General features: G+C 41.7%; 1 protein-coding gene across 5 annotated transcripts in view; it reads left to right on the top strand.

Moving 5' to 3' along the window:
* The window catches only part of NEK10 (NIMA related kinase 10), a 186,657-nt gene that overhangs the window by 56,524 nt on the left and 107,392 nt on the right, over nt 1-22,741 (top strand). For all 5 annotated transcript variants that reach the window (XM_037070713.1, XM_037070716.1, XM_037070711.1 and 2 more), the window contains exons 13-22: nt 659-798; nt 2,866-2,927; nt 5,442-5,519; nt 6,835-6,899; nt 8,744-8,846; nt 8,941-9,069; nt 9,597-9,734; nt 12,747-12,792; nt 14,831-14,952; nt 15,416-15,518. In XM_037070713.1, coding sequence (XP_036926608.1) covers nt 659-798; nt 2,866-2,927; nt 5,442-5,519; nt 6,835-6,899; nt 8,744-8,846; nt 8,941-9,069; nt 9,597-9,734; nt 12,747-12,792; nt 14,831-14,952; nt 15,416-15,518 — 986 coding nt within the window. The remainder of the gene's footprint in view (nt 1-658; nt 799-2,865; nt 2,928-5,441; nt 5,520-6,834; nt 6,900-8,743; nt 8,847-8,940; nt 9,070-9,596; nt 9,735-12,746; nt 12,793-14,830; nt 14,953-15,415; nt 15,519-22,741) is intronic.

Here is a 22,741-nt window from a genome sequence, read left to right as displayed (position 1 = left end):
AGAGTGCAGAGCTAGGAAAGAAGACAGACTTAATACCATACAGGACTGATGAGTTCCCTAGAACGGGACCTAGGAAAGGGAAGGGCGGGTTTGAGAAGGTTATGCATAATGTAGAGGAGAAAGACCAAAGAATGAGAACAGTTAGAAAATGAAAGGTTTGTCCAGCAGAAGACAGGGCTTCAACATGAGGGTAAGTGACATCCCTGAGTTGGAGAATAAAACAAGAGGAATTTAAAAAGTCAAAGAGATTATAAAAGAGAACGTCCCTACAATAAATGCAGATTGAAATTTCATGGAAAAAGAAGGCGAAATGGTGAAGATTCAGGTGTATTCAGTTGAATCCGCTGCAGCAGAACCGAGTTCAAATACAAAGGTGGCCATGTGAAGTAAGAAAGAAATGAGCCCTGCCTCACACTATATCTGAGAATCAGTTCTAGGTGGATTGGAGGGTGAAACGATAACAATAACACAACAGAAACGTCACGACCCGGGGAGGCAAAGAGCCCCCTCCCCTCGCCTCCCTTCCTCTCTCCTCTCCTCTTTTTTTTCTTTCCTTCCCTCTTTTTTTTTTGCAAAGGCTTCTTAAACAGGACTCAGAAAGCACTGACCAGGAAGGAAGGTTGACAAGTTGATCTGTGCATTAACGTTTCTCTTCCAGAGACAGGAATTTTGTTTCCGATCGCTCCTCCATTGGAAGCCTGTCCAGCGCAAACGCCGCAGGCAGAATCCAGCAGCTCCATCTGTCGGAAGATTTAAGCCCTCGAGAAATACAGGAAAATACTTTCTCTCTTCAAGCGGGTATTTATATCACATTATTACGTCTTGCTATTTGACACTGTTTATTATACTGCCTTATTATTCTCTGTTATAAAATGTGTATGGTAATATTAGTTAGGCACAGCTTACAAGTTTCAAAAATGTGAAATCGAATCCATGCGGATGCCTGAAACTTGCTGGGACTGGTGTTGGGCTTGCAGGTTGGTGATGCCACAGACTTCCCTCTCCCTCCCACATTCTGACACACCCAGAAGTCCGCATCAAAGTCAGACGTGGAGCAGAATATTCGCTTCATCACTGGTGAAGCTGGGCTAGGGAATGCGCCTTGATCTGCAGCCAGAATCATGGTTTCTACCATCGTTTAGACCTTGGGGCACCCTCCTTACAGGAGATTCTACAATACACATTCCCATTCCACCAGGAGCAAGGGAGTGCCTCCCTGGTGCCTTGTGAGCTCCTAAAGGGACGCCAGAGATGCTCCCTGTGTGGGATCCACACAAAAGCAGAAGTGGGAACACACGCACGCGGTGTTTGGCAGCATGGCCCAGCCGTGAACAGTGGGGTAGCCGTGGCCCTGTAAAGGACACCTGGTCTCTGGAACAAGTAGGGATGCAGTGAGGCTGACTGGGCCGGGTGCCCGGCAGTGGCCCGTGGGAAGGGACGGAGAAGCGTGGCTGGACCCACAGGAGGGCGGGCAGGACCTGAGAGGGGATGAGCAGACATGGGGGGTGGGGTGGGGGGAGAAAGAGAGGGGAGGAGAAGGGGCAGACTTTCTCTGCTTCCTACTCTTTCCTCCTGGAGAATGGAGTTGTTCCTTCGCAGCTGTTTGAGGTGAGGGCAGTAGGATCCCCTCTGCTTGAACTGTCACCCCGGTTCCCTCTGAAAGGCCTCATCTCAGTGTAAAGACTCTTACTGGGGATTCCCTCCCTGAAGGCTCCCCCGGGGAAGTCTTCATAACCCGGCTACCATCAGAGAGAGGCCTCTCACAAGAGTGGAAGAGACGGATGGTGACGGAGGTCAGAAGGGCGGTTGCCCACATGTGGAATGATAAGCTATCTCCTGGGAGGGGCGCAGGGGGCGCCAGGGGACTGGAAGCATCCTGTGCATTCACTGGAGTGGTGACAGGGTAGAGACATGCAGTGACCCATCACACTGTACACTTAAGAGATGCCCACTGCACACAGCTCATTTTATACCTCAGTAAAAAATTAACAGCCTCGGGGATTAGGAGTGGGGTGTCGGTTTCAGCTGCACCCACCGTTGGCCACGTGGTCTCGGACGGCTTTTCTCAATCTCTCCAGGCCTCAGTTTCACTTATGTGCAATGGTGCTGGTGATCATGAGGGCTATTGTGAGAATCACAGGAGGGCGCAAATTTATATCACAGTGCAGGGCCCGTGGTGAGGGCTCCATAGAATGGCACTATCCTATTTGGATGCTCTGTGCTCTAGGACTCAGCATACCTCTGGTTGGACAAGGGGCAGCTCGCTAAGGAGTGCCCCTGGAGGCCGCCATGGTGGCTGCAAAGAGCTGCTTGTATGAAGGGTGTTCCTACTCACCCCAGGGCATGGAGCCCAATGCCTGGCAGACTGGGGTCAGACTCCTGGCCGCTTCCACTCATTAGTCCCGAGGCCTCAGTGAATGACTTCTCCGAACCTCAGTTTCCTCATCAGTTAAACTGGTGAGCTTAGTCCATGCTCTGATTATAAGAGTTAATTTGGATAACATATTTAAAGTACTCAATTTTTCAACCATTGCAAATGTATGTATTGATCACCTGCTAAGTGGCAGGCACATGTAGGGCGCTGGGGTTACAATGAACCAGGCGCATGCAGCACTCCTGGTGCACAGTAGCTGCTTAATTAAAGGCTTCTGTGAGGTGTGCTGGCACACCCATTATGTGAAGAGGAGAGTTGGAAGCTGTTAAAAGTCAGCCTCCCTTCTCCCAGAGCTGTGCCAGAGGGACATTAATGTTTTGGGGGGATTGACTCTGCTGAGAGAATTCCCTAGGGTTGGAGTATCACTGTTACCTGTGCGAAACCGCAGTCACGGTGGCAACAGACTGTTCACCTGCCGGCTTTCGTTCCAGCCTGCTGTGCTGCCCTCACCGAGCTGGTGCTCAACGACACCAACGCCCACCAGGTGGTTCAGGTGAGCGCCCGGACGCCCTGCCCACATCTGACTGAATCCCAGAACATCACTTTCAGGGTCCCATCATGGGGTTTTAAAATATTGTAATTTGTCCTATTTAACCTGTAGATTACCATTTTATATTGTCCTTCTTTCGGGTTGCTTGGCTTAGAAAGAACTGTCATGTGGTTAATTGATGATTTCCCCCCTCCGTTATGTGTGGACTTTTCCATTTTTCGTTCTTTTCTAAAAAAGCTTGTCTGCTTTACTTTAATTCTGGGCATATATCGTAGTGTACATGAGTTAAGGAAAGGAGTCACTTTAAGAGTACATCGAGTGTGTACTCTGCGACCGTGTATGTCAACTGAATATAAATACATACACCTATACAACCCTTGTATGGGTTTCTGTTGTCAAAGTTACTTTCTGCTTATTGAATTTTACAGAAAAAACTTTTGTTTTATTCAATACAATGTGAGATCTGTCCAGCAGAAATCCAGCCACTGTTAATGTAATGAGAATGGTTTGCACGATATTGATGTAGCCTGGCAGCCAAGGAGAGTGGACTGGAATGTGCACGTGTGAACAGTGACGAACTCACTGTACTAGTCAGTGGGGGCAACAGATGCAGTCGAGTGGGAATTTATACTGTGCGGCTGTCTTACAATGATTGAGTGAGTAGAGCAAAGGATCTGCATCAAATTTTGCATTAAGCTTGAACATTCCTCTTTAGAAACTGTTCAGTGATTCAGAAGGCCACAGCTGTAGGCAACTAGTGATCGGCATTTTCATAATGACAATGCATTTATTTGTTCATGCATCACGTCTTGTGCAGTGTTTTTTTTGTGAAACATCAAATCATCTAGGTGACTCAGTACCCCTGCTGCCAAGATTTGGGGCCCTGTGACTTCTGGCTTCTTTCAAAACTAAAATCACTTTTGAAAGGGAAGAGATTTCAGACTGTCCATCAAGTTCAAAAAATTATGATGGGGCAGCTGTTGGCAATTGGGAGAATTGTGTGAGGTCCCAAGATGCCTACTTTGAAGGGGACTGAGGCATCATTGTCTTATGTATAATGTTTCCTGTATCTTCCTCAGTAAATGTCTGGTTTTCATATGACATGGCCAGATCCCATCTGGACAGACCTCATATATTCAACTTCAACTTCAAAGTACATATAGGGACATGAAATTTAGTTAGGGAGCAGGTCGCCCAAAATCAGAGTCCTGAGGGAGAAGCTCAGCAAATCAGGGGGTAGTCTGTGGAACAACTGAAATCTGGGGAAAAATTTAATAAAATAATCTGTGATTCTTAGAATTCTGGGATTAGCACCGATCCTTGTACTGACTGTGAGGGAGAAACATCTGGTGAGGGAGGCTGGCACGGAAGCAAATGCTGTTAAAATAATTTCTCTCACCATCACTTGCTGGCTGGGACCCTGCAAAAATGACTTAGCTTCTTTAAGTTTTGGTTTCATCATGTATAAAATAGGAAAATTGTAGAATAATTCACTGAATAGCTAAAAAGACTAAATGCACTAAGGCAGGGAAAGATCTTCAGTTATAATATAAATGTCCACATATAGGAGAGTTTACTAAATTATACATTTGGTAGGTAATAGAAAAGTAGCAATAAGTTTGTTTTGCTCATTCCTATATATATATATATAATTATTTTTTATTTAATTCTTGTTCAAGTACAGCTTTCTGTCTTATATTCCCAGCCCTGCCCACCCCCACCCTGTGCTCCCCACCTCCCTCCCATTTCCGCCCCCCACCCTTAGTTATTGTCCATGTGACCTTTATACTTGTTCATGTGAGTCCATTAGCAGAAGTCTGGAAAGATGTTGACTATGTTTTCATGAAAAACCTTCATTTTCTTTTTCTTTTTAAAATTTATTTATTTATTTATTTATAGAGAGAGGGGAAGGGAAAGAGAAAGAGAGGGAGAGAAACATGTATGTGTGGTTGCCTCTCGTGTGCCCCCTACTGGGGACTTGGCCTGCAACCCAGGTGTGTTCCTTGACTGGGAATCGAACAAGCGACTCTTTGGTTCGTGAGCCTGTGCTTAATCCACCGAGCTACACCAGCCAGGGCCATTTTCTTTTTTAATCTATTATTATTTTTTAATTATTTCTATAATAATTAACTTATATGCATTGTTTAATCGAAAACTATAAAGGGAGAAGTTTTTTTCATAATTAGATATTTAAAATGCAATGTATAAAAAACAATAAGATATTTAACTTCCTTTTTATCCCCTTCTCTGTTTCTAAAGCATTTCAGTCACATTGAATTGACATGCTTTATTATTTATACTCTTTAAAGACAACTGAAATTTCAAGAATGTGGATCTAGTCTTTGGAGTGTAAAAGTTACACTGACATTTTTAGCATTGTCTTGCCACATGTACTTACAGTTCCAAGATTATGTTAACTGTAACATAGCCTGTGTTTTTGAGATTGTTTAGTTGATTCTCTATGCTCATTTGTCTCTGTGGCGTTATCACTGGTAACCTGCCCCTTTATTCTTCCAGGAAAATGGTGTATATACAATAGCAAAATTAATTTTACCGAACAAACAAAAGAATGCAGCAAAAACTAACCTATTACAGGTAATGAAGATGCCTATTCCCTTTCAATATCAAGTTACTGAAATCAGGGGAAGCTTTGCTAATGCAATCTACAGTGGTTAGAATTTATGGCCTGGTGCCGGCCCCTGCACTGACTGTGAGGGAAAGTACCTGGGGAAGTGAGGCTGGCCTGGTGGGGGTGGGGGCCAGTGCTATGGGATGAAGGTAAAAGGCTTAACAGCGCTTTCTCTGTGGGAGGGAAGTAGGTGACTTTATTTAGATATTTCTTTGCCTATCAGTAAGTTCTATTTTCAAAATACATGTATGCTTGCACATCAGAGAATAATAAGAGGAAAATGAAGCATGGACCACAATCACTAACATTGCCCTTTTACAAAGGAAAGCCTGTGAAATGGATCTTGATGGCTGAGGAAAGATCTTGACAAGTGGCTGAGGGGATGGGCGTGGGGTACCGATGGCATCTGCTGCGGGGTGGAAGGGCATTCCACGCAGAGGGAACCGCATGTGCAAAGTGTGGGGGCCTGAGCTTACAGCTGAGCACTCAGGTGCTCAGTGGAGCTGGGCTGTGTGGCCGGGGGCAGGGGTGCTTCAGGAGGCGGGGCCTCATGGCTGAGAAGGGGATGCATTATGCAGTGTCCTGTGCGCTTTTCTGAGCAGTGGGCGGCAGGGGCCACTTGGAGATATAGGGGTGATAGAGTGGAGTTCACCAGGCCCCGATCACCCCGGTGGTGGCCTATTGTGCAGGTACAGAGGCAGGCTGGGGGCTGTCTTTCATTTTCTTAGCTCTGCAAAGTGCCAGAAGTTTATTTCTCTCCAGTAAAGTCTCACAGGCCTCTTCCTGAGTGTTCGCAGGAGTTACTGTAGATTGTTCTATTTGGGGAGCGCTGAGGACTCTTTCCTCAAGAGACCAATTGGTCAAGTTTGAGTCCAGTGTGCCTGTGGCTATTTATACACGACATGGTTTCTAGAGTTTATTTTCTCACAGAAACCATGTAAATATTGAGGCATACACAGCAGGCTAGAAACAAAATAAACCCGAGCTCCTGGAAATCATCGGACGTTTGGTTTTCTCAACGTAGGAATTTTATTTCTTGTTTCTGTGCTCGTTGTGTACTTTCTAGAACGGAATTAATGACAAGTACTGAGTGGAGCAAAGCCAAGATCCCTAGCGTTTCTACCACATAAACGCTTTCTTAAAAATAAGCATCGGCTCCCACGTAGATCAGCCACGCTCGCAATGCAAACACTTCAGTGTTTACTTCATGGTGATTCTAGCCTGAAATGCTTTAATTTCTTGAGCTGCCTTTGGGGAATCACACATCCTTTTCTTTTCCAGTGTTATGCTTTCAGAGCCTTGAGGTTTCTCTTCAGTATGGAAAGGAACAGACCACTCTTCAAAAGGTATGAGCTTAAGAAGTTTTAAGTGACCTGCCGTCCCAAGATGGGACTGTGTCCACGCAGCTGGCTTAGGTGATCCAAAGAGTCAGAGAAGAATGAGTCAGTGTGCAAAGCACGTGTCTTCATCTCTCGGAATCCACAGTTGGAACCCAGCTCTCCTAGTGTGGTCGCAGCCCTGAAAATGAGCAAAAGGGTGGAAGAGCGGGAATCACTATATCGTTACAGCTCTTCTTAATTACACGTGACCGCTCTGGTTTTAGTTCCTCTCTCTGTTTTAGACATCAACATTTTAAATGTATGACATCAAGAATATGTGCTTGTTTTAGCCCATTCATACCTGTCAAAGTTGATGTACTGTATTTTGCCGTGTATGTTGTGCATTTTTTTTGCCCAGATCTTTTAGGAAAAAATAAGGTTGCGCAGTATATGTGGGTATAAGGATTACATATTGTGGGTATAATAATGGGTATAAGAATCCCATGTACAATGCCCACAAAAACTTGGGTGCACATTATGCCCCGCAGAATACGGGGTAGTTACATTATGCCCCGCAGAATACAGGGTAGTTATATTCACTTACAGAAAGGCAGGCTTTGTCTGGGTGTCTTTCATAGGGCAGGACCGCTCGTGGGAGGGGGGCGGGCCGGTGTTGCTGGCTCGGGAGGCGGTGCTGGCGAGCACAGCGGAAAATCAGAAAATCGCCGCCTTGGGAAGTGGACGCCAGTTGTCCGCACGTGTGGTCTGCGTGCTGTTTTGTTGGGCAGGCTAGTCGAAGTCATAGGCCCAAGGTCTTACCGGAATGTTACTGACAAGGTAGAACAGCAACAAAACCTTGACTTAATGTAACATCATTTTTCAGAATCTTGGAGTATTTTATGTTGTTACTTTATTTCTATATGATGCTTGAATTTAGGGGAAGAAAAGGATATGAAATTAGTTATTCATTAAAATTCTTCACTTTAATTCCCTAAAGCATCTATTTTAAGTGGATTTAAGGATTTTAATAAGCTGAGAAGCCAGCACCTTGGAAGTGATGCAGGAACCCACATTTTTCTCCTTTACCTGTATTTGACTATATTTGATTTTCATAAAACATTAAGATTAGATTAATATTTATCCATTAGGGTTAATGTGAGGACTGACTCAAATGGCATTTATTAAAGTGCTCAATACTCAATAAATGCTCAGTAAACATTCCCTAGTAATACATTTAATACTTATACCCCCAAATATCTTACAGAGTATTTGTATAATCTGTTTCATATTTATTTCTTTTTTAAAAGATTATATTTATTTATTTTAGAGGGGGAGGGGAGGGAGAAAGAGAGGACGAGAAGCATCAGTGTGTGGTTGCCTCTCACACTCCCCCTACTGGGGACCTGGCCTGCAACCCAGGCATGTGCCCTGAAACCCAGGCATGTGTCCTGACTGGGAATCAAACTGCCGACCCTCTGGTTTGCAGGCCAGCATTCAGTCCACTGAGCCATGCCAGACAGGGCTCATATTTATTTTTTATTGTAGTAAAGATCATGATATCTCAAGATAACATGAGATATACCCTATTAACACATATTTAATTGTACGACACAGTGCTGTTGACTATAAGCAGGATGCTGTACAGCAGGCCTCTAGAGCTTTGCATTTGTTTCTTCCTTACCATACAAACTGTAGTTTTAGTTTACTTTTGTGAGATAAGCTGGTGAGTATTACTTCCCCCAACTTTGTCGATAACTTATGGAAGTTAATTTTGTTTAATCAATCTGTGAATGAGCTAGATCTAAAATGGAAGGACTGGCCAGCAGTTTCCAAATCCCGCATGAAATATATGTGTGTATTTTTCTCTGTAGACTTTTCCCCACCGACTTGTTTGAGATCTTCATTGATATAGGACATTATGTTCGTGACATCAGTGCTTATGAAGAATTGGTCTCAAAGTTCAATTTATTAGCGGTAAGTCTTGAGTTTTAAATTTTGGCAGGCTGCTTTGTGGTCAGGATGGAATTCATCATAGCAACCCATCTTTTTTTTTTCTTTTTATGGTTAGGAGGATGAACTGAAGCAAATTGCTGAAAATATTGAAAGCATTAATCAGAATAAAGCTCCTTCGAAATACATAGGCAACTATGCAATTTTGGATCATCTTGGAAGTGGAGCTTTTGGCTGTGTTTACAAGGTGACTTTGCCAGTGGGGGGCACTTGTGGTGTCCCCAGGCACACCAGGCATCCCGCTTGCACACCCACCGGCAGTTGAGTGAATCCCTCTCCTGGGAAAGTAGTGGAAAATAGATGTAAAACTAGAATGACTGTTTTTGTACATCATATAGCTGCATCAGTGTTGTCTTAACCTTCAGCTCTAGACATTGGTCGCTGACTTGAAGAAAGCCATCATTTGTCATTACTCTCTCACACAAAAAAATAGTCAAAAAGGCTTGTCCCACTGCATAACACCTTCTCCACATTCACACCAATGATTCTGTGTTTACATAGTAAAATCCTACTGAATATTGCAGATGGACCCCGTAAATACAAATTTTATAAAGCTGCGCTTAGTGTAAACACAGATAGAATTTTAAAGGTTCCCTGACTTATTTAAATGACTTGCTTTAATCATGTGACCTTATTAATGTACCTCTTTCTTCCCTTCTCTGTCTCCACCTCATTCCTTCCCGCCCCCCCCGCCCCCCCGCCTGCCTTTATTAGGTTAGAAAGCGTAGTGGTCAAAATCTCTTAGCAATGAAAGAGGTCAACTTGCATAACCCAGCATTTGGAAAGGATAAAAAAGACCGGGACAGCAGTGTGAAGAATATAGTTTCCGAATTAACCATAATTAAAGAGCAGGTATGTGTTTTTCTAGTTTATGAAGGAGTTTTCCTTAAACAAAAGTTATCAAAAGGAAGTACAGTTCTTCTGCTAACTGTGCCCATGATTGTAAGAACTGTTTTTGTTTAAAATCCTTGATATTAAGGTGGTGATATTGTAGCCAGCTCGTTTTCTTAAGGATTGCCATTGAACCATAGAAACACTGTCTGGAGTTTGTATCAGGGCAAAGGGGTGCAGAACTGCCGAGTTTACAGCACAGGGTGGTTCTCACATGAGAAATTCTCCTCTTCTCTGGGAACATATCCATTTGCTCTTGTTATATTGTAGAATATTCGGTTACTAAGTTACATGCACCAGAATATGACTAAGAGTCCCCTGACTTTTGTCAAGTGGAACCAAGCTGTTAACATTCCTCAAATATGGCTTATTAAATCTAAAACGAGAATGTTCCAGATGGGTTATTATTTATTAGCATGGGCAGAATATTCTGTCATAATGGAGCAACTTAATTAACTGTCATGATGAAGGTTTGTTTGGGGGAGAAAATAAGCATGTCAGAGGAGAAATGGGATTTCTTTTTGTGATCCAAGAGCGCGTTGGTTTCTTTCTCAGCTTTCCTTTCTGGTACATTCATTACGGACACCGTTCATTTGTAACTGCCGTGGAGAACCACCAACCTCACTGTGCCCCGCTCTCCTCCAGCTAAATTGGCACAGCTCCCGTGCTGGGACGTAGAGGTCATCGTGAATACGAATGCCCTGGCATCACAGTTTTACTCCAATTTCCAAATGATAATAACTACTCTCATCAGTAGCTTATTCTATAGTTGACTTTTATATAGTAATAGATTAGATTTTTTAAAAATTGAGTTTGTTCACGCTTAGGATAACCCAACCTTTGGCAGTGTGCCGTTCCATTATAACACAGGCTGGAACAGGGCTTTGCCCTAAGCCGATCCTGTGTCTTCATTTGAACTGAAATCTGTGCAGTCTTGCCCAGTGAGCCAGGTCTAGAGGATATGGTTCTGACTGCTTGCCGGCTTTCGTATTGTTTAAAATCTGCTGGCCACTTGCTAGTTGATGAGGGAGACTACTTTGTAGCCTACTTCCTAGGAGAAGAAAGTGTCAGGGTGGGGCCGCACATGAGGCATCTGCTTCGGCCTCAAGGTAACTTAAAATTGCACAGCTGTGCTCTCCCCAGAGAAGCGAACCCATGGAGAGGATGGTGACCTGGAGGCCTGGATGGAGGGGCACTGACAGACAGAAGTGACAGGAGTGGGACTAGAGTGGAAGAGTGAGTGCACTGTTAAGACTGAGATTAAGCTGCAGTAACAAGGAGGCTCACAGGCAGTGGGCCCTTTCTCCTTCCCGGAAGAATCCTGAGGTGGGAGCTCCTGGGGGGCCACGTCCTCTGCTGCATGCAGACACTCGGGGGGTGGGGGGGTCTTGCTGTGCCCTTGCTCTGCTGCCATCTAAGGCATGGCCTGTGTCTGCATGGTTGGAACTGCCAGGGGCACGTTCATGTCCACGGTGGGAAGAGGAAGGGCACCAGGGGGCTCGACACAGGCGTGCCTGCTTCCCTCTCACTCCAGTGGTGCGGGCTGAGCGTCAGGCCGGCTCCTGGCTCTCAGCTCCAGGCTGAGAGATGGGACCGCTGACTGGGAAGCCATGTCCTGCTCCACCTCTGTTGCCAAGGAGGAGTCGGATGCTAGGTTTTTGGGGAAAAGCTAACAGACTCCCCTTCAAAAAGGCAAAGAAACAAAAAAAAGAGATGCAAGGCATTTATGGTTAAAATGGCGACTATTCTGAGATGAAACAGGTTTCAATTTATCTTAAAACTCAAATTATAAATAAAAAACTATGAAAATTTGAGTATTCTTGTAAAAAATGACTTTTTAAAGTAGAAATTCTATAACACATCCTGAGATAAACTATGTCCAGAGAGATTGTACTGCATACTTCAAAAAATTGAGATATAATTGACTTATAAGATTACATTACTTTTAGTTGTACAACACAATGATTCAATATTTGTATGCATTGTGAAACAATCACCACAGTAAGTCTAGTTAATATCCATCACCCCGCATAGTTACAACTTTTGTTTTCCTTGTGATGAGAACTTTGAAATGGCAAGGAATGTCTACAGCTATAGGGGTCGACTCCCAAGGCAGGGGGTTAGCTGGGGAATTATGGCAGAAGGCAGGGTGAGGGGTCAGAGGGTGGAAAGTCACTAGAGGAACTTGGTTAGTATCCAGGTTGGGGAATGAGAGACTTGGTTAGATAATGAGGGTGAGGCTTAGGGGTGGGGAGGAACTTGATTGGATAGGAAGTAGGAAGTAGGAAGGAGTAGGAAGATTCTTACTCAGCTGGCCTGTTGGGATTTTTTCCAAACCTGAGCGGGCCAAGGATGAGGCCTAGTCAGAAAGAGGGCCCAGAGAAGCCCCAGGAAAGTTAGGTCAAGAAGGAAGCCCTTGTCAGTAATTAAGATTTAAATGGAGTTAATAACTCTTATTTCTGTATCATATTAATCATTTGGGGAAGCATAAAAAGACACAAACCGTGTAACAAGACATAAACAGTGCATGCAAATATCAATATTTAAGTGGTGAAGAGAGGTAAAGAGCAAGAATGAATATATTTGACATAATTGCTCCCTTTTTGTTTTCTCCTCTCTGCAGTCTGTGTGTGGGGGTGGGGCTGGGAGGGCTGAATGGGTTCTTCAGGTTCCCTCTAGTTCTACAATACGGTTTTGGTTACATTTGGTGATAAGGCACAATCAGTTTTTAATTCTATTTGATAAGGCTATAGAGGAAATTGCTATTTTCAGATTAGCTTTGTAAGTAGCAAATAAAAAGAATCATGGAAAAAATGTGAATTAGGTGATAACTTAAAGTGCTTGGTTTTATAAATAAATACAAATACAGTACTTTTTTTCTTGTTGTTTTCAAGTATGAAATCCAACTAAGTTATCTGTAAAAACAGTTTGTGTTTTGAAGGCATGTAACATTTGTTTTCTATTTTCTCATAGCTTTACCATCCCAATGTTGTACGCTATTACAAAACTTTTCTGGAGAGTGAGTACGATTTTCATGATATCTTTAATTAAGGGGATGTGCCTTTGTGACACATTTGTGTATTTGGATGCCAAAAGATAAGCTTGGCCATCTATTTTCTCTACTTTCTTTGCTGTTTCAGTGACAGACGACCATCTTGTGCATGGCTTCTCTGATCGGTGGAACAGTGACATAATCAATGAGCTAAAGATGTGTGCAAAATACCTAGACCCTCACGGGAGAGATACCGGAGTGAACAAACCAGAATAGTAGTTACAGCTGTTTACATACACATAAAAATCACTTAGAATCAGGAGAGAGGAAAGCTTAAGGATAGTGATTTTTTAGGAAAAAAGTCAAAAGTTGTTATCTTTGAATTAGATGACTTTGTTCACCTCCAAAATACATTGCTAGTGGGCCAGATCTTTGATTTCTTTTGCCTGAAGTTCCAGCAATCGCCACAAGGTGGCGATGGGGCCCTGACTGATTCTGCAGACTAGTAGGCTTTGCAAGGATGATGGAATGCAGAATCCAAACGTTGAGATAAAGCCAAAACAGTCAATTCTTTAAAATAGTATGGGACTTCTGACTGAAGCAATATAAGTACTGACAAATCTTAAAATGACGAACGTCACATACGAACTTTTGAAGTAAACCTCTTTTTGAAGAAAGATTTAAGAAATATAAGGCAAACCTTGGGGTTTTCTCCAGGCCCCTCTATAGTTACTCCTGTGAAGCCAGCTGTGTGTACTTGGACTTGCTGTGATGTTACCCACCCCCTTCCCCCTGACGACTCGGAGGAACTCAGCGCTGAAAGTCTCCTGTAAATCGTGCACCCTTGGCTGTTGGTTCTTGATCTTAGAATACTTTTCTGTAATTTACTGCGTGTCCTGTAATACAGAGATACAGGCTGGCTTCTACCTTGTCCTGAGGTGGCACGACTTGTGGTAGTTAAAAATTAAAGCCCCCCAAAGTTTTTTTTTATATCTTGGTTGCTTCCAAAAAAGATGGAAGTAGCTCAAAAATACATAAAATGTGAGAAAAGTAAAAATAAAGCCTAGAGGTAAGAATAGCACATATAAAAATATTTCTTGGGATTGTGAAAAATTGGAAACAGTATAAATGATTGTCCTTGGGAGAATGATTACATAAATTGTGATCCATGTGTGTTGTGGACTATTTCGTAACCAGCAGAAAGAATGGCGTGGGTCTCTGTACACTGACACGTGAGGATGTCGAATGAAAAACCTGTAAGGTGCAGAACCACGTATAGTAGGATTTGACTTTGTAAATATTGTGCACATACCCATTTTACATACATCCAAAACACCAAAAAAGATACCTATTACGTACCATTGTTAGTCGTCTCATATTGGTTTTGAAGAAGGAAGTAGAATTTACTTCTTTGTTTCTTAGCATGCAGCGCAAAGAGACGAACACAATCAGCTGTGAGATTTCTAGGTTCCATTAGATGAAACCAGCCGAGGCCCAGCTTTCTCTGCTGCTGAGGGGCAGTACAGAAATATCTGTTCCGGGTGGGGTTTCAGCTCTGCTATTCATTTCAAGACCATGGCATGATTCCATTGCAAAAATCTGAAAAGTGAATCGAACAGACCACAGACAGTGCATTTTAAAATGCAGTTTTCTGAACGGCTGACTTGACCTAGGGGTCAATATTAGGCAATTGAGAGAAAAGGTTGGTTTACATGGTCTTCAGAAAGTCCTCCATGATTTGGGATCATTAGCTAACTCTTTGGCACCTTCAACCATTCCACATCACAGCCTATATAGACAATGATATTTGCTGGTGTAAACTTATGCTTGGAGACAGCCTATCTCTGGAAGAGATTGTTGCTGGGCCCCAGTGGGCCCACGGCCCCCTCTGTCACCCCCACGCCCTTCATGGCTGAGTGGATTCAATCTTAATATGCGTCTGTAACTCCGGTGCTGTGCCCTGCATACCATTCGGGAAGCTCAGATTCTAATCCTAAGTGTTTCCAAAGTATCTTTATTGAGCTTACATTTTTCTTACCTTTTTGTGTGTTTTTGTTCTACATAGATGATAGGTTGTATATAGTTATGGAGCTTATAGAAGGGGCCCCTCTGGGAGAGCATTTCAGTTCCTTGAAGGAGAAACAACTTCATTTTACTGAAGAAAGACTATGGAAAATATTTATTCAGGTACACTTTTATTTTCTTTCTTTTTTCTTTTTTTAAATATAATTTTTATTTAATTCTTGTTCACGTACAGGTTTCTGTCTTATATTCCCAACCCTGCCCACCTCCCGCCCCATACTCCCCGCCTCCCTCCCCTTTCCACCCCCTACCCTTAGTTATTGTCCATGTGTCCTTTATACTTGTTCATGTGAGTCCATTCCCTTTTCCCCTATGATATTCTCTCCTCTCCCCTCTGGTCCCTGTCAGCCTGTTCCATATTTGAGTGTCATTGGTCGTATTTTGCTTGCTTGTTTGGTTTGTTTAGAATCCTGGTAACGGTGAGATCATATGATATTTGTATTTTCATTGAGTTTTCCTATCACACGGTGACGATCCAAGCAGATGCCTTAGAGGCATGTGCAGTCGACATCAGCGGCTACACGTGTATTGGGAGAAATAAAATGGGCTTCTTCTTTGCTGTCTGCAGCTGTGCTTAGCTCTTCGGTACTTACACAAGGAGAAGAGGATCGTCCACAGAGACCTGACGCCGAACAACATCATGTTGGGGGATAAGGACAGAGTGACAGTTAGTAAGTATAACGGTCTTGCAGTTTTCGAGAATTTCTGGAGATTAGTATAGAGCAGAGCAGTCCCGCAGAACTTAACTGCACTGATGAGAGTGCCCCCTATCTGTACTGTCCATATGGCAGCCGGCAGGCCCCTGTGACTCTGGGACACTTGAACGTGGCTAAGGCGACTGAGAATGTGAGTCTTACACTGTATTGCATTTTAGTTAAGTTGACATGTCTATGTGACTAGTAGCTACTATTGAGTTGGATGTGGCCCATATGAGAGAATCAAGCATCCTTAGGACGGTTGAGAACTTAGTTTCTAAACCAGTGGTCTCTTGGGATTTTCTTTCTGTGGCCATTGCTTCATCAACAAGAGCTTTTATGACCACCATGCGAGCGCATAATTTTAAACAGTTGTAACACAGTCTGCACCATATGGGTGACAAATGTCAACGGCTGTGAAAAATCCAGCCGTTGGCATTTTAATGCTGCTGTGTTTCACGCACACTTGCATTACTCTTGTGGACTATTGGGGGTTCACCAACCAGAAGTAGGGAGCTGTCTCCACATTGGTGACTCTAAATACTTTGATCATGACGTTTCATCAGGACATTTTTTGATAATACACTGCCATTATATGCTGATTTATAAATTCTATATATATATATATCGCTGCACCATTTTTCCGCAGTGCATGAAGTCAACGGAAATAAAACATAAAGGAGCACATTAAAAAATCAAAGTAAAGATTTTCCTATTTTTTCCTGCCCCTGGTGGATTGCCATAGTGTCCAGCTTGGGAGGCCACTACCCGGAACATCACAGATGTAAGAGATGGAAGGCAGCACTTTGAAGGCCAGTCTCTTAGTTTAGAGGGCTCTGCCTCCTCATAAGGCAATCCCAAGAGCGCACATTCACCAGAACTGCATCTTCAACAATGGTTAGACTTACTGTCCAGGGCTTTGCACGTAGAAACCCGATATTAATTTAAAAAAGGAAAACACCTGAAACAGACACTCTAGATATAACCTCCAAGGTGAAATTACTTGGAAACATTTTAAGCATGTGCTTGGTGAGGTATAAAATGAGACCAAATCATTGTGACTCTTCATCTTGGACATACATTTATTTAATAATTTGAAACTAATTATGATTTCATTTACCATAAGCTTCTTATTTTTCTTTTCATAAAACAGATGCATGTTTCCTTAAGAATTTTTACCGTTTATATACATGTAGGTATTTCAATTTATAAATTAATAAGGATTACTATAAATTGCATATTTAAACTTCGTGGGAAATAATATATGTAATTGTCTATATATGTATGTGCACACACACATATATGTACTATTGAATAACTATGAAAAGATTTGTTCTCTGTGGTATATGATATGTATTCAAGAAAAAATTTATTTAATTTTTCTTAGATGGCTATTCTAGCCCTATTTCTTTAGTGAAAGCTAACCCTGCATTTTATTTTCTTACTAAGATTAGCTGCCATCGTTTTCCATGGTAACATTTAGATGCATTAAGATGAATTTATTATTGCAATAGCCTGATTTATTTTTTTTCTAAACTTAGTTTTAATTCATTTTTATATTTATTTTCTTTTATCAGGACTACACACCAAAGTAGATTACAAAATAAGACAGTGATAAAAAGCTTATAAAGAAAAGCTTGCCCCTGTGCAATTCCTAGTTCTTGTTCCCAAAAACCAGTTTTCTTTTTAGCTTTTTTTCTGGTACTTGACTTCTCGTTGTGACAATTGGAAGACTCTCCTACTTTCTTTTCTTCTCCATCTACCATCCTGCCAATATATTTATAGCACAGTTGGGTTTAAGTAAATATTCTGTGTTCTCATCATTACTGCTGTGTAATGACCATTCTACGTTGATTACCTTTCCATTCTCATAGACCTTTTTGTTTTTCTTAGAGTTAACAATCGCCTTTTTTGTTTGTTTTCCTAGTGTTTTTTTTTTAATGTAGCTATTAATTCTTCTTGCCAAATCTTCCAAAAGCGTTATGAAAGCCCTCTCTGTACTATTTATACGTGGTCAGATGTGGCGGTTATTCTCAGTTTTGTTTTCTGGGACAACCAGTTCCTGTAGCTACTTGCTGCCGTGTAGCCTGGATTTGCATTTAGTCTACTACTCAGCCGCTGTCCTGGAACTTCCATTTGCTCTCCTCTGATTGGCAGCTCTGTTTCTTATGTACTGTGCCTTCCTCTTTTCTGACTGCTCTGTTGTGCTGAAATGCATCTTCCAGTACTCTCCTAAGAAAGTGTCTTTGGGAAGTTACCATCTTTGGATGCTTCCATGTCCCAATATATTTTTTATGAGACCTTCACACTTTATTGGTAGTTGGGCTGGGTGTGGTATTCTCGGAGGAAACTCATTATCCTTGCAAATTTTCAGGTGTCCTTTAATCATCTGTTTTGGACTTTTGCCGTTGGGAAATCCAATGCTATTCTGATTCCCAGTGCTTGATACAGAAGCTGTTTTGTTTTTATGGAAACTTTCAGGATGTTTATTTAATCCTCTGCTTTGGATGGATCTTTCTGCATTCAACTCTCTGGAANTGTGGCGGTTATTCTCAGTTTTGTTTTCTGGGACAACCAGTTCCTGTAGCTACTTGCTGCCGTGTAGCCCAGATTTGCATTTAGTCTACTACTCAGCCGCTGTCCTGGAACTTCCATTTGCTCTCCTCTGATTGGCAGCTCTGTTTCTTATATACTGTGCCTTCCTCTTTTCTGACTGCTCTGTTGTGCTGAAATGCATCTTCCAGTACTCTCCTAAGAAAGTGTCTTTGGGAAGTTATCATCTTTGGATGCTTCCATGTCCCAATATATTTTTTATGAGACCTTCACACTTTATTGGTAGTTGGGCTGGGTGTGGTATTCTCAGAGGAAACTCATTATCCTTGCAAATTTTCAGGTGTCCTTTAATCATCTGTTTTGGACTTTTGCCGTTGGGAAATCCAATGCTATTCTGATTCCCAGTGCTTGATACAGAAGCTGTTTTGTTTTTATGGAAACTTTCAGGATGTTTATTTAATCCTCTGCTTTGGATGGATCTTTCTGCATTCAACTCTCTGGAATGTGTCTTTTCATTCAATGTGTTTAGGTGGCTTTTCAATCAGGAGACTTGAAACTTCAGTTCTGAGAAATCTTCCTGTGTGATTTCTTCACCCCTTTTCTCTCCTCCGTTTTTCTGTTTCCTCTTCTAGAAATCCTTTTAGTCTCAGATCTTTATACTAAATCATCTCTTAATTTTAAAAACAATTCTCAGTTTTTAGCTTGCTTTATCTTTGTTCTACTTTAGAATTATTTCTAAAACTTTATTTTTTAATATTTGTATTGAATATTTAGTTTTGATTATCATATTTTAATCCCTCTAACTTTTATCTATGTTTAATTTTGTGTTCATGAAATCCTGCACTTATTCAAGATAATATAGACTTTTTTCCAGTAACCTGCATTGTCTGTACATTTTCTAGGCCTATCTTCTCGCTCTGTCTCTCTCTGTCTCTCTCTCTTTTCCTGTTTAGTTTGATCTCTATTGCCTGCTGGAGAATTTCCTCAGATGTCTGTTGATCGGGGGCTGGCCTTAATACATATAAGAAAGATACTAAATAAAGGCGGTTGGAAGCTCTGTGAGCCCCAGTTAAGGCTGTCACCAGATGGGCTTCATTAGGTCATAAAGAAGCTTTTCCTCTGAAGAGCCCCCAAGTTGTTGCTTACACTTTTCCCAAAGAATGTGCCTCTAATATCTTGCCTGAGGCAACGTCCCTCTGTCTGCTGTCATTTCGGGAGTAAAATGGATGAAGCGGGTGCAGAGAACCACGTTGAGCTGATTTTCACCCAGTTCCTGCGAGTTCAGCCCCATTCTGTTTGGTCTGTGCTCATTCTGTTTCTTTGGAAAATTAACCTGTGTTTCTGCCAGTGAGGGGAGAACTCAGTGTGCTGGTACTGCCCTGTGTGGGTGTGGGACAGGGCCTGGGGGCTGCATGGAAACTCTGTGTTTTGAGGTTTTTACTTCCCTTTTCCCCTGGGCAGTGCCCTGGGCCCCCTTTGCTCTCAGTCACATGGGTCAAGGACTCCTGCTCTGAACCACACTCTGTCCACTTCCCAGCTTCCCGACACTTATTGGGATGTTTCATCTTCTGTTGACTTCAGGTCCATTCCCATTGTCCTGGGGGCTGAGTAGCTTTTCAAAGACAGTTTCTTTCCCTTCATTATAGTGAAGTGTTTGCAGAAATAGAGGAGATAAACACAGAGAGTCAATCCATCTCTTAGCTCAGGATAGGCAAACTAGTTCCATTATTGTCTACATGTCAGACTTAGTACAATATATCACTTTCATGTTTGCTCTCTAATTTTAATAAAAATATATACTTTTGTTTATACTTGTAAAGGACTCCCTAGAAAAAGTTGCTTTTTAAAAATAAGACAAGCAAATTTTTATTTTGTTTTTCTCTGTCCTGCCCCTTACTGTCATTCTGCCCAACCCTATTTTTATTAGTACTTATTAGACTTATACTTAGGAGTTATTCATTAAAAAATTTTTTGTACATCTTAAGACATTTAGTTTACTTAAGCGAGGCAGTATTTTTCTAGTTTCAAATAAAGAAGCAGTGATACATCTCAGAATAGAGTCTCTCTCTACAGCAGTTGAATGGACAGGATATTGATGAATTACCATCATTTTAAATAAGCACAGAATAATTTTATGAGTAAAAGGCAATTCAGAGTGATTTGTCATCACTATTTAAAAATATTTTCAATAAAAATAGTGACAAAATATGTTTTTTGGTGTCTATCATTATTGGTATAAAGATGGACATTACAGACTCTATTTTTAAGGGGAGTTACAGTTAAATTAAAATCTTACAGCATAAATTTAAGACCCAATGTGTAATAAGAATCCCACATCTGGGGAGAGTTAAACAGAACTGCAGTTCATAGAGCCTAAAAAAGTAGTTTGTGGGAGTCCCGGCCAAGATGGAGGCATAGGTAGAAACCCTTCGCTTCCTCTCACAACCAAAAGGAGGATAACGACCAATCTAAAATCAATAAACAACCTGAAGCACCAGAAAATCAAACTGCATGGAACTCTGACAACCAAGGAGTTAGAGAAAAAATTAACCAGAACAACCAGACAGGTACACCAAGACCAAGAAATATGGCCCAAGTGAAAGAACATAGCAAAACCTCAGAACTAAGTGGTAAGGACATTGCCAACTGAACTGATGGAGAATTTAAAGCCCTGGTAATCAAAATGCTCACAGAACTGATTGAGCTTGGTTGAGAAATGAAAGAACAAATGAAAGATACCCAAAGTGAAATAAAGCAAAATATTCAGGGAACCAACAGTAACGAGAAGGAAACCAAGATTCAAAGCGACGATTTGGAACAAAAGGAAAAAATAAACATTCAACTGGATCAGAATGAAGAAACAAGAGAAGCAGAGGACTCTCTGGGACAACCTGAAACGTTCCAATATCCAATTATAGGGGTGCCAGAAGGAGAAGGATGCAGCAAGAAATTGAAAACTTATTTGAACAAACAATGAAGGAAGACTTCCTCAATTTGGCAAAGGAAATGGACTTCTAGGAAGTCCAGGAAGCTCAGAGTCCCAAAGAAGTTGGACCCAAAGAGGAACACACCAAGGCACATCATCATTAAGCCACCCAAGATTAAAGACAAAGAGAAAATTCTAACAGCAGCAAGAGGTAAAGAGTTACCTACAAAGGAGTACCCATAAGGCTTTCAGCTGATTTCTCCAAAGAAACCTTACAGGCAAGAAGGCGCTGGAAAGAAGTATTTGAAGTTATAAAAGACAAGGACCTGCATCCAAGATTGCTCTGTCCAGCAAAGCTTGCATTTAGAATGGAAGGGCAGATAAAGGGCTTCTCAGATAAGGTCAAGTTCAAGGAGTTCATCATCACCAAGCCCTTACTATATGAAACATTAAAAGGACTTATCTCAGAAAAGAAGAAAATAAAAATATAAACAATAAAAAGACAACAAACGCATAACTATCAACAAATGAACCTAAAAGAAAAGAAAAACAACAAAAACAAAAACTAAGCAAACAGCCAGAAAAGGAACAGAATCAGAGAAATGGACATCACACAGAGGGAGTTCAGTGGGGAGGGGGGAGGGAGGAATGGGGGGGAAAGGCATAGGGAAGAAGAAGCATAATTAGTAGGCATGAAATAGATGGGGAAAGATACAAATGGTATAGGAAACAGAGGACTCAAAGAACTTATATGTACAAACCATTGACATGAACTAAATGGGGGGATGGTGGAGGGTTGGGGGGCAGGTGAGAGGGGGGATAAAAGGGGAAAATTTGGGAAAACTGTAATAGCATAATCAATAAAAAATACTTAAAAAATAGTTCGTGGGGTGGTGTGCGTGCATGTGTGTAAGCAAGTTACCACTAAGGGGCAGCCTTGTCATATTTAATTTTTCTCTTTTCTGCGCTAGAAGGTTTATTTACTCGCAGAGAAGAAGCACAGAATTGCCAAATGATGTTTCCAACGCACAAGACAAAATATATTGAAAATGGGAGTAGAAAAAAAGCTTTAGAAAAACTAAAATTTTCTTCTTTTTTCTCACCGTGGGTGAATTAGATGTCTTAAGATTAATGTTGGTTGGCAATTATTTATAGTAAGTATGCTGGCTGGGTTTTGCCTTCACAAGACAGCAGAGTACTAACACGTATAAGTGTGCGTAGTTTTACAAATGTTACCTCACTTTAATGTCTCAATATATTCCCACTTGGAGGACGGTATCTTTTAAGTCNAAGGCACATCATCATTAAGCCACCCAAGATTAAAGACAAAGAGAAAATTCTAACAGCAGCAAGAGGTAAAGAGTTACCTACAAAGGAGTACCCATAAGGCTTTCAGCTGATTTCTCCAAAGAAACCTTACAGGCAAGAAGGCGCTGGAAAGAAGTATTTGAAGTTATAAAAGACAAGGACCTGCATCCAAGATTGCTCTGTCCAGCAAAGCTTGCATTTAGAATGGAAGGGCAGATAAAGCGCTTCTCAGATAAGGTCAAGTTCAAGGAGTTCATCATCACCAAGCCCTTACTATATGAAACATTAAAAGGACTTATCTCAGAAAAAAGATAAAAAATATAAACAATAAAAAGACAACAAACTCATAACTATCAACAAATGAACGTAAAAGAAAAGAAAAACAACAAAAACAAAAACTAAGCAAACAGCC

Source organism: Sturnira hondurensis, unplaced genomic scaffold, assembly GCF_014824575.4.
Source record: "Sturnira hondurensis isolate 20B ecotype Veracruz unplaced genomic scaffold, ASM1482457v3 Scaffold0019006, whole genome shotgun sequence".
Lineage (NCBI taxonomy): Eukaryota > Metazoa > Chordata > Mammalia > Chiroptera > Phyllostomidae > Sturnira > Sturnira hondurensis.
This window is presented reverse-complemented; position numbering and strand designations above follow the sequence as displayed.